This window comes from Rhinoderma darwinii, chromosome 5 (genome assembly GCF_050947455.1).
Source record: "Rhinoderma darwinii isolate aRhiDar2 chromosome 5, aRhiDar2.hap1, whole genome shotgun sequence".
Lineage (NCBI taxonomy): Eukaryota > Metazoa > Chordata > Amphibia > Anura > Rhinodermatidae > Rhinoderma > Rhinoderma darwinii.
The window spans coordinates 9,674,461-9,692,739 of record NC_134691.1 but is presented as its reverse complement, the minus strand read 5'-3'; the positions used below and the strand labels follow the sequence as shown (position 1 = coordinate 9,692,739).

The 18,279-nt window shown below is 41.3% G+C and overlaps 1 protein-coding gene across 1 annotated transcript in view; it reads right to left on the bottom strand.

The window, feature by feature from the left end:
* Positions 1 to 604: 604 nt before the first annotated feature.
* Positions 605 to 18,279, bottom strand: part of FAM135B (family with sequence similarity 135 member B) — a 173,345-nt gene continuing 155,670 nt past the window's right edge. The window contains exons 15-20 of the mRNA XM_075825702.1: positions 14,720 to 14,811; positions 12,469 to 12,566; positions 10,060 to 10,211; positions 7,560 to 7,670; positions 4,437 to 4,550; positions 605 to 1,562 (exon numbers count right to left, since the gene is read on the bottom strand). Coding sequence (XP_075681817.1) covers positions 1,357 to 1,562; positions 4,437 to 4,550; positions 7,560 to 7,670; positions 10,060 to 10,211; positions 12,469 to 12,566; positions 14,720 to 14,811 — 773 coding nt within the window. The 3' untranslated portion in view covers positions 605 to 1,356. The remainder of the gene's footprint in view (positions 1,563 to 4,436; positions 4,551 to 7,559; positions 7,671 to 10,059; positions 10,212 to 12,468; positions 12,567 to 14,719; positions 14,812 to 18,279) is intronic.

Genomic DNA, 18,279 nt, shown 5'->3' with positions numbered 1-18,279 from the left:
ATAGGCTTCAGTGGAAAGGACCATGTCCGCCCATGTAGTTGCTATAGGGGATCAGGTACCAGAGGTATAATGGGGGCCCGCACCATATTTTTTTGTCAAGGGACCTCCTCAAACCTTAATCCAGCCTTGGTGACATGTTCATTCTGTCATTCACCTTATCAGATGAAGTTGACCTCATGTAAATGTAATTCTACAGGAGTAGCAACAAAATCGGGTATAAAAAAAGAAATCATGTCAAATAATAGAAAAAGAGCTCGCGCAACGTATCAACATAAATCGAACATAAAAATACTATTTTGTTGTTTTTTTTTTAAATACCACATATCAAGTATTTTCTAGACAGCTAGAAATTTTTTCCAAATTTTCTTAAACCTCGTCTTTACAACATTCTTTTTCTACATGAAGTCATTATGAATATGTTACAGCATGACGTAAAGTGCTAAATTCACTAAATGCTAAACACTTAGATAAAAAAATCGTACTAATTTATTCTTTTTGGAAATAATAGTTTTACATTTCTACTTTTGAAAAAAAATTATAAATGGACAATTTTTTTTAAAAATCGGAAAAATAAATATTTAATAAATATGAATTTTTTGCTAATTATTTTCTATATTTTTCTGCTAAATTATACAGTATGATTGAGGTTTGCATTTTAATTTTATGACTAGTATGTCGAGCTTATCATTGAAGGTTGAAGGTCAAGTAATATCACATTTATAAAACATCTCCTCAAACATCAAATTCATCAATTTGCAAGGTTGGGTCACTACTAAACCCCCAATAACATCAACACCTCCATACTTTATGTTCTGCATATACATTACCTTGGATTTTTAATAAATTCCTGCACATACCATGGATCAGAAGACAATATTTATTGGATGAACCACACATAACTGATGGAATAGTCTTCTGGTTGGCATTAATGACAGAAGGGGAAGAAGATCCATTGATTGAGCCTTCGTGGCCGGATTGTGAGCGGTATCGGTGATGTACTTTATCCGAGAAAGGTATACTGACGCTGTAAGACACAATAGGCTTCATGTCACAGCAGGCCTAGTTTTTGGGCCAGACCTCTATGTCCTCCAAAAAGTTGAAACTTGAAACCTCAGTGTTGGCTCTACTTGATAAATTCATTAAGTATAATAAAAACATTCTCAATAGTCATATCACATAGTGTAAATATCGAATAATGCTACTTAGGGTTTTCCAGAAGAAGAAGAACAGCAAACGAAACGGAGGAGAAAAAGGCAATTTTCAAGATTTTCTGTCACAAGCTTTCCCCAAAAACTTTTGGTTTTACGAATATTAAAAGTTGATTCTCTCGAGCAGCCTGTACGTTAGAATAAGGAGTTATTTAAAGTAGCCGAGACCTGCAACGAGGAAAAATTTTTCAAGAAAGAGCTCTGAATCAAGCACAGCTATGTGAGCGGCTCTTCCAATGAGGGTATTCGCTGTATTTGGGAGGGCGTGAAACACGTCATGTCGAATTAAAGTGCAGTCTTTGGACTCCATCACTGGCTGGAGAAGATTGTTGATCATTTCAGTGTAGATAGGGCCTGGAATAAAAAAAATAATTTGATGGTGTTTTCTATTTGGAAGACACACACTTCTGAATTTCTATCCGATCAAATGTATGACCCACTAGGGAAATAAGGCAAACGCATTGGCCCTGTAGGTATTGGAGTGTCTAACACAGTTTATCTGCCTATTGGCATGGACCAGGGCAAAGCCTCAGCCTGTGTAGCCAGCTGGTGTAGGTCAAGTAACGTTTGGGCACTTGTCTATGGTCCATGCTGGAATAATCTGCAGGCATATTAAATGCCTTCATGCGTGGAGAACTTAAGAGCAAGGGACTCTGATGGCACATGAAGGCTTAAGGGTTCATCGAATTTCTTTGAATGTTTTGCTTTAGATTACAACATCTTGGGGCAAGGCCTCTGTTTTTGCAATTCTTATAAAGTGCCACCATCTGGAACACTAGTCATACCCTGTATATATATATATCAACGTATCCACAATCTTCATTGGATCCAATCTGTCTAGAGAGTATTTTTGAAATGTTCAGCTTGATATGTTTGTTTTTCGATTTTTTTTTTTTTTATGCAACTGTACCCATTTACACAAAACAAAGGGCGTACAGGATGAAGAATAATGATGGCCCTGATTATCCGTCGTAAAAGGAAAACCCAAAAAGAAGTATATTACATCCACCAATAAAACTGGGGGTATGGGCCTGCAAAAGGATCACCATTTCCATAGGAACACCCCGGGGCTCAGTAGTTAGCGTTGTTGCCTTGTCACACAAGGACATTATCTGCATTGGGTTTGTATGTACTTCTCCGGGTTCTCCGGTTTCCTCCCACACTCCATATACGTACAGATAGGGAATCAAGATTGTGAGCCCTACTGGGGATGGTGAGTGATGACAACTAGTGACCGGCACTGTGGAATATGTTAGCGTGATATAAGCAACATTAAAAAAAAAAACATCACAGTATTAGCAAACAAGGCGGGAAAGAATCTACTTAAGAGTAATATCATCCTACTGTCTTACAAGTGATAGGAAGGGTCAAGTTTCAGTAAGTGCTGGGCCTCCTGCCCTTCTGCTATCTGGGATTGAGGATAGGGTGACATAAACTAGTACTAAATGTTGGCCCCTTTGTATAACAACCATCATGGAAAGGAGTGGTCTTCATTACACAACTCCTTAAAGACCTTTAAATTTACCCCTTAACGACCGTCAATACGCCTTTTCATGGCGGCCGTTAAGGGTTCTCATGCCACAGTGGGGCTGTCCCGTGCCAGCTAGAGCGGGTGTCAAGCGGTCTAAAAACAGCCGGGCACCTGCTCTAGCGGGCGTGATCGATCAATCCCGTTTAATCCCTTAGATGCGGTGCTCAATAGCGAGCTCCCTCTCTCACCCCAACGATGCAATTGCTTTTCGCAGGGAGCTGATGTCTCATATGGCAACTGGGGGCCTATCAAAGGCTCCCAGGTCTGTCTGTAGTGGATGCCTGCTGGACCATGCCAGAGGCATGTCCTAACAGATGCCTGTCAGACAGAAGTATTGCAGTGTATTATAGAAGCGATCAGATGATCGCATAGTGAAGTCCCCTAGTGGGACTAAAAATAAAGTTATAAAAAAGTTTAATAAAGTTAATAATAAATAAATAAAAATCCCAAATAAAAACAAATGAAAAACCCACTTTTTCCTTTACAAAATGCTTTATTATGGAAAAAATAATAAAAAATTAAAACATCACACATATCTGGTATCGCTGCGTCCGTAACGACCCCAACTATAAAGCTGTTACATTATTTAAGCCGCACACTGAACGCCGTAAAAAATAAAATAATGACAAAACTTTCTATCTGGATTGGTTTTTGTGACCGTCATTAAAAAGTGATTAAAAAGTAGCATGCACTCCAAAATGGTACAAATAAAAGCTACAAGTCTCCCTGCAAAAAAAAAAAGTCCTCCTACAGCTGCATCAGCAGAAAAAGAAAAAAATTACGGCTCTTAAAAGATGGAGACACAAAAACAAATAATTTTGAAAATAAAGGGTTTTTACTGTGTAAAAGTAGTAAAACATAAGAAAACTAGATACATTTAGTATCGCCGCAATCGTAAAGACCCGCTGAATAAAGTTATTGTGTTATTTATACCACACGGTAAACGGCGTAAATCTAAGATGATAAAAAGAATGGCGAAATTTCAGTTTTTTTTCCATTACCCCCCAAAAAAAGTTAATAAAAGTTAATCAATAAACTATATGTACCCCAAAATGGTGCTATTAAAAAAATACAACTTGTCCTGCAAAAAAAAAACAAGTCCTTAACAGCTAAGTTGGTGGAAAAATAAAAAAGTTATAGCTCTTGGAATGAGACGATGGAAAAACGTAAAAAAATAGCTTGGTCATTAAGGCCTAAAATAGGCTGGTCACTAAGGGGTTAAATACGGTAAAGGGGTATAATAAGGTATATGGACAGGAATTGTCCTGGCGGGTCAACCCCTTTCACGAAAAAAAAACAAAAAAACTTTTGTCACTGTTTACACTTTTACGTTCTTTTTATGCTACTTAATGACTCGTTGGAATCAGATCCGGATGAGCGAGTCGGGTAATTGACCCCTTTTAAGTTACAACTTCCACCACAGTCGGTTAAGTTTGCTTAATGAGCTTTTGCTAATTTCTCAGCTGGTAAGGCAGGAGAAAATCACAGGTTCAGTGGATTTTTAGCCTCTCTTCTCTGCAGAGTCAATGATGGACAATTTACGGTAACCAATGCAATGCAACCATCATTAGGCAAAGTCATCGGCCAGAAAAGCAACTTTATAATTGGAACTCTATTCCGATTCCAGATCATTTTTTTTTTTAAATTCAAAAATAAATTATTTTTTTTTTGCAACTTGACACATTATTATCCCGTACCTGTGTGTTTGTCCTTGATGGCGTTTTTACACATCTCAATTCTCGCAGAATGAAACGGAACATACCGGTCTTGCGGAGAGGCGACCAAAACAACATTTTTAAAATATTGAAGGCCTATAAGAAAGAAGTCACATGATCTTGTATTATTTCAACAAGGATGTGGGGAAGGGGTAAGTGATGAAACAGGAGAGGAATTTTGCACATTTTTCCTAATAACAGTAAAGAACATAAAAATATTTTTTAATATCATTCACAAAATGTTATTACGCTCAAATTTGGAGTTCTACTTTAAATGCAATTTTTTTTCTGTATCTATATATTTACTACAGCTTATAGTATTGTATATAGACTATGGCTGGTACTATAAGGGTATGTGCACACGACAACGCCAAATACGTCTGAAATTACAGAGCTGTTTTCAGGAGAAAACAGCTCCTGAATTTCAGACGTTTTTACAAGTGCACGCGTTTTTCGCGGCGTCTTTTACGGACGTAATTAGAGCTGGTTTTCATTGAAGTCAATGAAAAACGGCTCCAATTACATCCCAAGAAGTGACATGCACTTCTTTTCCGCGGGCATAATTTTACGCGCCCTCTTTTGACAGCGACGCGTAAAATGACAGCTCGTCTGCATAGAACACCGTAAGACCCATTGAAAGCAATGAGCAGATGTTTGCCGACGTATTGGAGCCGTATTTTCAGGCGTAATTCGAGGCGTAAAACGGCTCCATTACGTCTGAAAAGAGGTCGTGTGCACATACCCTTAGGGTATGTGCACACGCAGAGTCGAAAACGTCTCAAGTAACGTTTGGGCACTTGTCTATGGTCCATGCTGGAATGATCTGCAGGCATATTAAAGAGCAAGGGACTCTCATGGCACATGAAGGCTTAGGGTATGTTCACACGGAGTATTTTGGGGGAGGAATATCTGCCTCAAAATTCCGTTTGGAACTTTGAGGCAGATATTCCTCTCCCTGCACGCCGATTTTCGCGGCAATTATCGCGCCGTTTTTCGCCCGCGACCATAGAGCGCCGCGGGCATAAAACAGCGAGAAATACGCTTTCTCCTGCCTCCCATTGAAGTCAATGGGAGGTCAGAGGCGGAAGCGCCCGAAGATAGGGCATGTCGCTTCTTTTTCCCGCCAGGCAGTTTTACTGCTCCCGGGAAAAAGACGCCGACGCCTCCCATTGAAATCAATGGGAGGCGTTCTCGGGCCGTTTTTGCCGAGTTTTGCGACGCGGTTTCCGCGTATAAAACTCGGCAAAATACCCCGTGTGAACATAGCCTTAGGGTATGTTCACACGCAGAGTCAAAAACGTCTCAAACTATGGAGCTGTTTTCAAAAGAAAACAGCTCCTGATTTTCAGACGTTTTTTGTGCCACTCGCGATTTTCGCAGCATTTTTTACGGCCGTTTTTTGAGCTTTTTTCACTAGAGTCTATGGAAACCGGCTCCAAAAACGTCCCAAGAAGTGTCCTGCACTTCTTTTTCGCGAAATGCTGCGAAAAACGCAAGTGGCACAAAAAACATCTGAAAATCAGGAGCTGTTTTCTCTTGAAAACAGCTCCGTAGTTTGAGACGTTTTTGACTCTGTGTGTGAACATACCCTAAGCCTTCATGTGCCATGAGAGTCCCTTGCTCTTTAATATGCCTGCAGATCATTCCAGCATGGACCATAGACAAGTGCCCAAACGTTACTTGAGATGTTTTTGACTCTGCGTGTGAACATACCCTCACATGGCTACTACCTCTAGTATTGTATGGGAACTGCATCTATTTTTATAATAAGCTGCTTACGATTATATGGTTTTAGTATAGGTGGTAATATTTTATGAGCTTTGTTATGGTAGAATTTTTATTAAGTATCTTTGTATAGGGTTAGAGCTTCATTTTTCTAATACAGATCTGTCCAAGGTCCAATGTATAACCATAGAGATAAAATTGTGCCTGCACGTACTTTGCAGGAATATAAATACTCACCGGCAGTGGCGCCCCTACCATGGAAGCAGACCACATGACTGCTATGGGGTGAGAGGAGGACCCGGCACTGAAGTCTTCTCCTACTTCATAGCTTTTTTCTGTAGCTACCACTAGGGGAGCACACTGTATAGAGACTTTCATAGATCTGATTGAGTGAACGGTAGTTGTATAAATAAATATAGTTACAGTAGTTCCCCCTAGTGGTGACTGCAAGCTGCAAAAATTTAATAATTTATCTCTATAGCTATACTGGAAATGTGGAGCTCTGTATCAGGAATAGTTGGGCTCCAACCCCTATAATAAATGATGAAATTGATCAGCGTAGTTTTAGACACTATTGTGACATAGGAGAATAGGAAACCAACTGCAATGAATTCACTGTTGCACTTTGAATATTGTCACCCCCATCAAGTAATCTTCCGTACCATATAGCCAATTTGTTATTTTTAAGATGCCCAAACACAATAAATGAAAGTAGACCAAAGCCTCAGAGGTTTCGGGCAGCGACTTATTCCCTACTCCCTATTGAGTACACATGTCTGCTCGGCCGAATCAAGCGGTCATGTGTGCATGGGGGTCGAGAGGAATAGTTGTCAGTCGAATAAGCACATAGCTGACAGCTATCTAAAGTGTATGGCACCTTTAGACAAAGAAGCTGGCCAGTAGACTATAATCGGGAGGTTACCCACCAAAAGGTTTGTGTTAACCTGGGATCGGAGACAGACTAATGCTACTGGGCCACTTGGGTTTAAAGGGTAACTAAACGTTCAACAAATTTCAGACAGGTCATAGTGACATGTCAGAAGTTTTGATTGGTGGGGGTCTGAGCATTGAGACCCCCACCAATCGCTAAAATGAAGCGGGAGAAGTGCTCGTGTGAGCGCTGAGACACTTAGCTTCGGTTTGTCTTTTAACGGAAATCGATGTAGCGGAGTACGGGCTCAATAGAAAGTCTATAAGGCCCTACACCGCTACATCGGCTTTGCAGAAAAAGCCGAACAGAAACGAAGCGGCTCAGCGCCCACAAGCAGCTTTGTTTTAGCGATCGGTGGGGATCTCCATGCTCGGACCCACACCAATCAAAACTTCTGACATGTCACACTGAATGTACAATGACATGTATTTGACACAACTAGTACATACCAGGTTTTTGGCTAAGTTGATAGAGGAATGATTTCCGCAGATCAGCATTATCCCTGAAGGTCAATTGCAGCAGTGAACCTGACTTTTTTAATTTCTGCATAAGCCATAAACCTGAAAGACATACAAGATATATATGATACAGGCATATGTTCTTCATATTTAACCAAAAACCAAATTGAAAGTGGTTCTCCACTTTGGACAATCCCTACTTGTTAGAAGGGTTCCTGTGACAATAAGCTGATTACAAAGTGTCCAACTCCCGGGACCCCCCAGCGATCAGCGGTAATCTGTGGGGGAAACTGGCAGTAAGTGTTCAATTTCCCTGCAGCACCACCACAGGGGAAATGAGGCATTACACAGTGTCCATTCATTTTAATTTGTTGTCTATGTAAGACAGGACAGGACAGGTCCTCCAGAGCGAGAAATGCTTTCTGTAACTGCTCTCCACTCTGAATAAATGAGGATCCTGAATAGAGGACCCACATATATTAACTCAGAATTTTCTAAAAGGTTATATGAAAATGGGTTTTCTAAACGGGACAATCCCTTTAACTATTAAATAATTATACAGGTCCTCCTGATTAGGCAGTCATGAGATCCCTCATGCTCAGATACCAATTATTTATTGAAGGATTTCTCTTGGACTTAAATGGGTTTTCCGATGAGGGACATTTATGACGTATCCACAGGATATGTCATAAATGTCAGAGATGCGGGTCCCACCACTGGGACCCGCACCTATCTCTAGAATGGGGCCCCTAAACCCCGTTCTACCTGTGTGTTCTGGCTGATTTCCGACCATGAAGGAGTAAACAGCGTAGCTCGCTGAGCTACGCTGTTTCCGTAAGCCCCATAGAAATGAATGGTAGTTACAGAAACAGCCTAGTTCGCGTGCAACACTGCTTCCATAACTGCCATTCACTACTATGGAAGTTACAGAAACAGCGTAACTCCGCGAGTTAAGCTGTTTCCGTAACTCCCGACCATGTAATCAGGAAGTGGCCAGGAGGCAGCGTGAGCACAAAAAGCTAGAATGGGGTTTACAGGGCCCCGATCCAGAGATAGGTGTGGATCCCAGAGGTGGGACCCACATCTATCTGACATTTATGACATATCCTGTGGCTATGTCATTAATGTCCTTCATGGGAAAACGCCTTTAAACATGGTCTATCCAATTCCGGTGAAAACAAATTAATCACCTTTCTACCAGAAAGTGGTAACTGCTAGATCGGTGGGGGTCTGACCACCAGAATGGCCACCAGATCGGTGGGGGTCTGTCCATCAGACACAAGACCACTCTGGAGAAGTTGAATGGAACGGCCTTGAGCATGCTCCGTGCCACTTTTTCAAAGTCAATAGCCCTGGCAGAAACAGTCCAGCACAGCGCTAGTCAGTTTCCATCTGAGCCATAGACTTTGCGTTTTTTACTTCTTGTACATTCTTTAATGTCTTACTTCTATGCTAAGTTATCAGTGTTTGAAGCTTTGTTATAATGACCTCATGACAACATTTACTGTTCATACATGTTCTGTGTTGTCACAGGGACATTGAGGCATATTTATCAATTACAAGGTTTCTGACAATTGTAGCGGGAAGACTGGCGTTCAGGCTGAACACAAAATGTACTAAGACTGAACCCTTTTTACCCCCAAAGTGTAAAAATAAAGGGGAAGGGGCTGTATAGTTGCATTGAGTGTGACTTATTTACAGTAAAATGCCGCCACATTTACGCTCAAAAATGATCATCGAACTACAGATGTAGCCATCTTTATCTTGACTTTGATAACTTGCAGCAGCGTGATATCTCACAACAAAAGTCATTGATAAAGTCAAAGTTTCTTGGCACTGTTTATTTATGGCGTTAAAAGTAACGATAAAAATGGCTACAGCGGTACGTCACGTTACGTTCACAACGGAACCCCTGCACAATTGACATAATCGAAAACCATTTGCACCGGATCCGTCAGCACTGAAATCAATGGTGATGCAAACGGAAACCTATGGTTTCTGTCTGTTTCAGTCAGGGTATCGTTCTGAGGGGAAGCTCCAACGGAACGTCAGATCGGAACCCTGACGCAGATGTGAACGAAGCCGAATACAGAATTTGGTTCAGTTTGCAAAGAAAATCAATACTGGTGCACCACTGGAGCATTTAATAGTAAATATGCCGCATTGTGTGCCTCCAAATAATTATGGACATCAATGTTCACACATATAAACACATTGTTACTATTCAATCCAGTAATGATGTAAACATTGATGTGAATGACTTAGTTAATAGATTTGTTTATGTATTATTTATTCATTTATTTATTATTTATTTTTCAAATAGTTTTTTTTCTTTCATTTGTCTTTTTTCATCCTTCTCTTTTAAGTTTTTGATGAAAAATATGTTTTTTATTTATCCTTCCACACATTTTCTTTTTTTTTTTATGTGTCTATGTACAAAGCAATTCATTCAATAAAAATAAAATATTTGCTATATCACTCTCCATCTTACCTGTACTAACTAAGGTGCTGTTACTATAAAGAGTCCCAAGATGAGGTCCGGACAGTGAGAGGAACGTATGCAACTTGTTGAGATAATACCGAAAACGTGGACGAGTAAGAACAGATCGGATGATGATATTTCCCAAAGAATGTCCAATAAAACTATAAAGAGAAAAACAATAATAAAAAAACCTCATAAGTACAGAAATGCTAGTGATAGCGGGAAGCAGGTAAGTCCTGCACCACGCAGGATTATTATGGCGCAGTGGTGGAAAGGGCAAATGAGCTGTGCCCACACCATGACCAGCGGGTGTCAGCTGTAATATAGATTTGACATCCCATTTCAACATTTGTTTAACCCCATAGATGCCATGGTTAATAGCAGTAGCGAAACTTTAGTAGTATAACAGAGGGAGTGGGCTTCCCCCATTGGCGTCCCTGACAGGTTGCCATGTGCATGGATTGTCCAATGTTTTTTGAAGTAGAAGTCTTGCATCATAATGGAGAATGTGGCATTTTCATGTATAACCTACTCCATTTACCTTAGACAACCCAGAATCACGGTGTAACAAAAATCCCTCAAAACAATGGTGGAATAATATTTTTTTCCGTTTTATTTCCATTCAACCAAATCATAAAATTAATAAAAGTTAATCAATATATTATATGAACCCCAAACCGTCCTGCAAAAATCAATAATTTTACATTGTAAAACGCTGTCACACTCTTAGCGGCGGTTCATTGTATTACAGCGTCCTCCTATTCAAGTCAATGGGAGAAGGCAGTAATCAAGTGACCTGGGGCTACGAGAATTTGAGCAGTCAAGGGGAAGTATCGCTCACTGTAGCGCCGCAGCCCTTTCAAACAGCTGATCGGCGGGGCTGCCAAAAGGCATACCCCTACCCATCAGATATCAATGGCCTATCCTGAGGATAGGCTATCAGTTGTATCTCACTGGACAACCCCTTCAAATAGAATGTATGATCCGCAAATTACATATTATTTCAATCAGGATTAACTATCCATATGACATTTTTTTAATTAAACATTACATTTTTTCACTGGCCACTAGAGCACACACAATAGGATGACATTTCCAGTTATCTGCAGCTCACTTGTCAGCTTTGCTGTATAGACTGGGACAGAATGAGCCATCTCATTATCATTAGAGGGTGGGAGAGTTAATGACATCTCTATTGTACTGTCTCGCAGGAAAAAGAAGCGACATGCCCTATCTTCGGGCGTTTACGTCTCTGAACTACCATTTACATCAATGGGAGGCAGAAAAAGAGTTTTTCGTGGCGTTTTTCCCCGTGGCGCTCAATGGCCGTGGGTGAAAAACGCCGGAAAAAAACGCGTCAAACGGTGTGCAGGCAGATCAAAATTTTCTGCCGGCAAAATACTTTGTGTGAACAGGGCCTAATAGTCTTTGACATTTCTCTAACCATTATCTCCCATTTATTGCAGCTACCGTAAAGCGCACACACCCTGCTGCACTTGTTGATGGAGGAAATACAGGAAGGAAGTGTATGTCTCCAATATGGCCACCTGTTAATTAGTTCTGGAACTCAAGGACAGACACAAAGTGATTTCTGCCGACTGGCACCGTACTGTACAACAGTCAGAACAATTCACACATTCTTAATAGTGTGGCAGGGCAGTTATCTGAGATTGGGGAGGTCGACCACGCTGGAGTCCCCCTGAGAGTGGTCGCGTCTGAACTCTGCGTACAATCGAAGTGTCTTTCTCCACCGCACTTTTGTTTTACAGGATGTACAGAAAAACTGCTTATCTAATCTTCATTGATACAATACAGCGGACAATTTTTTTTACAATCGGTATAAAGGAAAAAAAAGTTAATTCCTTAGGGTGGCTGCAGTTTTCGTGCAGTTTTTCAAGAAGTTTTTTAAACCGAACACAGGAGTGGAAACTTTTTTTTTTTTTATCCACTCCTTTCATTGCCCAAAAAAATTTACATAAAAAACTGTCACGAAAACTGCATGTGTGATTTCAGCCTATATCTGTCAAGAGTCTTAGGGAATGTTCACACCCAGTGTTATCAGCCGACAAACAGCTTCCCATTGTAATCAATGGAAAAAACGGTGTTTAGTTTTTGGAGCTGTTTTTTATAGGTCCAGTTGAAAAACAGCTACAAAAAAAGCCTAAAAAAAAAAAAAGCCTCAAAAAACGTTTTCTGCTTCAAAAACAGCTGAAAATCAGAGGCTTTTTTTCCCCCTTGAAAACAGCTCCGTAATTTTCAGCAGTTACTTGTGCGTGTGAACATAGCCTTAGAGTTTAATAATAAACATAGATGGTTTGCGGCAGAAAACAGAGTTTTCCACTTATTTTCAAGTAGCAGATATTGGAAATTCAGAAAATTTCTGAATTGCTCTTTGTAATGCTGCACGGCTTTCCTCACCTTATTTTTGAAATCGAGAGGTTATACAACTGAATATGTTGAATAATTTCATCAATCAGCCTGTCAGTCATTGCATCAAAGTCTGCAAAGGTGTCGTTCTAAAAAAAAAAGGAAACGGAAAAAATGTCATATACAGGCTGCGAATGTGAAAAAGACGGAACATTCCTCTACATATTTCTTATTATAATTTAGTCTGTTAATTTCATTTTAAGATCTTAAGGACCGACCTATTTCGGGCCTCCAGGGCCGAGAGTTTTTTAGATTTTTCATCACCACATTTAAAGGCCTTATTCGCACGAACGTGTAATACGTCCGCGTGACGGCCGTTAAAACAACGGCCATCACAAAGACCTATGTAATTCAATAGGGCCGTTCACACGGCCGTTCATTCAACAGACTGTGTGAAGGGTCCGTTAAAAAATAGGACATGTCCTATTTTTTTTCACTTCACGCATCCCTCCATAGACTAGTCTATGGGGGATGCAGCACGGATGCACCTTGGACGTGAAAAACTGCAGTTTTTCACGTTCGAGGTTTCATAGGCTCGTGTGAATCTAGCCTAAGAGCCATAACTTTTTTATTTTCTCATGAACATAGCCGTATGAGGGTTTGTTTTTTGTAGGATGAGTTGTAGTGTTTTTTGGCTCCCTTTTGAATTACATATAGGGGGGGAATTGATCAAATCATCGTTAAAAAATTATCATAAAAAAATTGCAACTTTTGGGCCGTTTACGCTGATATCAGCATCGGTGCAGTAACTGGCGGAAATGACAGTAGAAATCTACACCAGCTCCTAGTTGGCATAGATTGAAGTCGGTGGTCATGGGTGCAACGGGTTAGCGGAAAGCCACGTGCGAAGCCATGTACCGCCCCCTCATGATCGCATATTAAAATAAAATAAAGGAAAAAAAATGAAAAAAAAAAATTACTCACAACTCCACTTTTTCCCCCTGGATCTACTCAGGCTCCCACAGCACATACAGGTCCTTATCCTGGGGCTGAGCGTTGCGTGCTGCATGCCCACGTCACATATAATGCCCTGATGCTGCTCGGCGTCAGGTCCTTGTATACTTCGTCATGGGAGTTTGAGAAGATTCGGGGGGGGGGGGGGGAGCGGTGAAGTGAGTACACTATTTTATGTCTGATTAGGAGGGGGGGGGGAGGGGCCGGCAGTGCGATTTACAATTGTTACACCTCAGCCAGCAGAAAGATACAACAGATACATGAAGAGGAATTTGCCTATTAATCTGTCGCAACTTACTCCAGCGTAGCAGAAAGCATAGGCTGCCGTATGAAACGTGAGTCTTTGTAAATCTGCCCTATTAAAAACAAAAGAACGCCTCACGCTGTGCTACAAGAATAATATGTTGTCTTTATTGTATGGATCGTCATGATTTCAGCAATAAAAAATATTTTTTTATTACTATTTTTAACGGAAAAAGTTTTTCCCCCGTTTGCTCGAGGACGATTCTGTCTTCCAATTCTGACTCAACCTTGACCACTATTGATGCCCAATTACACATTTTGACCCATTATTACTGGGAACTGCTTGCTCGGGTGAGAGCTTATTTTCCTTAGTTCTTCTGACCTATTTATCTAGAGAAATAATTCTCCAAAATCTCTTTGTATCAAAGAGTACCAAGACCCAAACTAAAGTGATAGAAAGTGGGGGTCTCTCTGGGTATAAACCGAGAGCATTACAATTCAGTCGTGTCTCCTCCAGTCTTGTCCTGCCTTCATATTCTCTCTCAATAAGCTACCAATCATATATAGCACACACATTTGTGTCCCTACAGATGTAGCCATCTTTATCTTGACTCAACGCATTGAATACAATGTGGCAAAAAAAACCTTTAACTTGACTTTTTCAATGGCTTTTGTTGTGTGATATCACGCTGCAGCAAGTTATCAGTCAAGATAAACCTGGCTACATCTGTATGTAAGGTTCCCTTGCTCCCTCTGTCAGCTCTTCCTGGCAACCAATCTTAGTGAGAGTACCCCTCATGTTTCACCTTTTCAGTTACATCTAGTATAATAAATGTAAAGCCTTTTTCGTGGTCCTTAAGTATAGAACTATTAGGCTTTGTGGCAGAAGGCTAAATTCACATTATTTTTTTTTAGACAGTATGTTGTTCCTTGGGGGCGGGACATTAATAAATCAGCATCTACTCATTTTCTCTAATAATATATTTTTTTAGGGTAAAGAGTGCTAGTTTTGGAAATTATTTTGATGTTCTGTAGATTCACTTACCTGATTTTTTTCAGACATCAAGAAATCAAGATTGGCTCCTGGTAATCCCAACTCAAGAAATGTTTTGACGAGCCGAAGGTCTGCACTGTTACCTGAAATCACAAGATACAAATGTAAACCTCGATGTCAGATACAGACCTTCCAGAACTTTTCCCTCACAGTCTTATCTCTGCATGTTTAATTTCTAAATACAAAAAACCCCCAGTAAACCTAGGAATAATTGATGAAAGGAAACCGAAGAACAAACTTGGCCCCCTTTTTTAATCTACAGAATTTTCTACCTCTAAAACACACAGTGTTGTTGAGATCTTAGAGAACACAGGGTCGTATTTTCCACTAGGCACCGGCGATCCAGGTACTACGGCAGAGATAGATGACAGAGAAAAAAAAATATTGCTTTTCAACCCCCTTCCACGCTTCCCACCAAACTAGCTAGGAAATCCAGCTTCTTTGAGGGAGTAGGGGGCACAGCAGTCGGCAGAGAGGGAGAGAGACAAGCATTTGAAGTACAAAGTGAGCACTGTGCTGATTGGTGGAGCAGAGGCTTCTGTCAGCAGCGTCACCAATTAGAGAGCAGGCTACACAATGACAGATTGGCACCGCTCATTGCTGACGGAGGAGGAAGAGTTACTGCCTGAAGTCACCAATTGTTAGACAGAAATTGGACAGGGTAACAGAATAAGTATTGCAGTACTTATGCTGATGGTGACTGCATGTATTTGCTGCTGGCAAGCTTAAACATCTAGACAAAGCAGTGGGGGAAGGCTCCTACTGCAGCCAGTTGCCTTACAAACAAAGAGAGGTTTGCATCAGAGAAATTACTAAGTACAAAATGGCTGTTTTTTATTTAAAGAGAATCTGTAAACATATTTATGTTGCCCTGTCTGAGAGCAGCATAAAAAGGTGACAGACACTTTGATTTCAGCGGTCTGTCACCTTTTAGGTTTATGAGTATTTTGTAGTTATATTTGCGGCTCGCGGCCAAGCTTAAGTCCAAGTATATTCATATATGCAGTGTCTGAGAGCACGTAGTATCATGAAAGGAAAATCAAACTCAAGCCTCTTTCCTTGTGCTGGATGGCTTGCTTAGGTACACACAACTGTATGGGGCTACATAGGATTACACATTCCCTGAATTGATGTGCTTTTTAGGAATAAAGGTAAAATAGAGCTCTTAATAGTGCTTTTGTAACACCTAACCACAAGTCTTGCCCCTCACAATAAATGGAATCAGCATGGCGTGGAGGAGTGGTTTGGCTCTGCCAGGACTTCTATTAGCCCCAAAACAATTGTGTGGCATTTTTCTTATTGCAGGTTTTCAAGTAATAACAGGACATCATGACCTGAACTTAAAGGGGTTTTCCAGCCCCTAAAAATGTATGGCCTATCCTCAGCATCAAATGATCTCTTGGCGGCTAAATCTAACAGCAAATCCTCTCTCCTGATTCTTCTGGATCTCTCTGCAGCCTTTGACACTGTAGATAACAAACTCCTACTAAACATGCTCCACTCTATTGGCCTCAAGGACGCGGCTCTCTCTTGGTTTTCCTCCTATCTCTCTGACCGCTCGTTCAGTGTGTGATTTGATGGTTCCACTTCTTCTCCTCTTCCACTTGCTATCGGGGTTCCTCAGGGATGAGTCCTAGGTCCGCTCCTCTTTTCTCTCTACACAGCTCCTATTGGACAAACCATCAGCAGATTTGGCTTCCAGTACCATTTCTACGCTGATGAAACCCAATTATATACCTCTTCCCGTGACATCACCCCTGCTCTAATACAGAACACCAGTGATTGTCTGTCCGCTGTCTCTAACATCATGTCCTCTCTCTATCTGAAACTGAATCTTTCTAAAACTGAGCTCCTTGTGTTCCCACCATCTACTGACCTCCCTAAACCTGATGTCTCCATCTCTGTGTGTGGCACTACCATCACTCCTAAGCAGCACGCCCGCTGTCTCTATCATAACTCCTAAGCAGCACGCCCGCTGTCTCGGGGTTATTTTTGACTCAGATCTTTCCTTTACTCCTCACATACAATCATTTTCACGCTCCTGTCATTTTCACCTCAAAAACATTTCCAGAATCCGCCCTTTTCTCACTGTGGAAACCGCCAAAACTCTCATTGTTGCTCTGATTCACTTGTCTTGACTCCTGTAACTCATTATTATTCGGTCCTCCCCTCACTAAACTCTCCCCTCTCCAATCTATCCTCAATGCAGCAGCCAGGCTCATCTTGATGACCAACCGCTACACCAACGCCTCTACCCCGTGCCAGTCACTACACCAACGCCTCTACCCTGTGCCAGTCACTACACCAATGCCTCTACCCTGTGCCAGTCACTACACCAATGCCTCTAATCTGTGCCAGTCACTGCACTGGTTGCCCATCCCCTTCAGAATAAAATTCAAACTTATTCCTCTCACCCACAAAGCTCTCCCCAGTGCTGCACCTCCTTACATCTCCTCCCTCATCTCTGTCTACCACCCTACTCATGCTGTACGTTCTGCCAACGACCTTAGATTAACATCCGCCATAATCCGAACCTCCCACTCCCGTCTCCAGGACTTTGCTCATGCTGCACCCGTCCTCTGGAATGCGCTACCCCAGACATTCCCTAATCTGACTACTTTCCCTGGACCGCCCTTTATATTAGTCATGAGGCCCCTTCATTCAGCAGTATCCCCCACACTCCTTGCACCCTAATGCACTTCATGTCTGTCATACACGGACACTGGCTGGTGACCGGCTCATTCTTTATGACTACTACCCCGTATGTATAAAAGATGGCCGGACCATTGTACTTAAGCATTTTTTGCATTTTGTGTCTCCCTTATTTCCTCATAGATTGTAAGCTCTTGCGAGCAGGGTCCTCACTCTTCTTGTTTGAATTGTAAACTAGTTTTGTCAATATGTAATATCTGATATTGTCTGTACAATGTGCCCCCTGAACTGTAAGGTGCTGCGGAATATGTTGGCGCTATATAAATAAAAATTATTATCAATTATTATTATCAATAGCTGATGGGTCGGAGTCCGACTGTCAGGACCCCTGCCGATCAGCTGTTTTGAAGGGGCCACAGCGCTCGTACGAGCGCTGCTTCCCCTTCATTCCCCTTACTTTCTCACACTGTGAATCACCGTCACAGCAGCAGCGGCGGTTCACAGTATTGCATTCTCTTATTGAAGTCAATGGATGAACAGGCTGCGATACCTGTGAATCGCCGTTTCTTCCGTGTCAACGATTGACGGTGAGCAACTAGAAATAAAGGGGAAGCAGCGCTCATAGAAGCGTTGCGGCCTCTCCAAAACAGCTAATCGGCAGAGGTCCCGACAGTCGGACCCCGACCCATCAGCTATTGATGGCCTATCCTGAAGATAGGCCTTCAATTTTTCAGGGCTGGAAAACCTCTTTAGGTTTAAACTTTGTATTAGCCTCTTTCTTTAGGATATGAATGAAATCAGAAAGAGGAGCCTTAGTTAGTTAATTCATAGGATGTACAGATAAATAATTGTAACCATGTACAAGTATGGTGGAGTTCACAGAATGTCCAATATATATC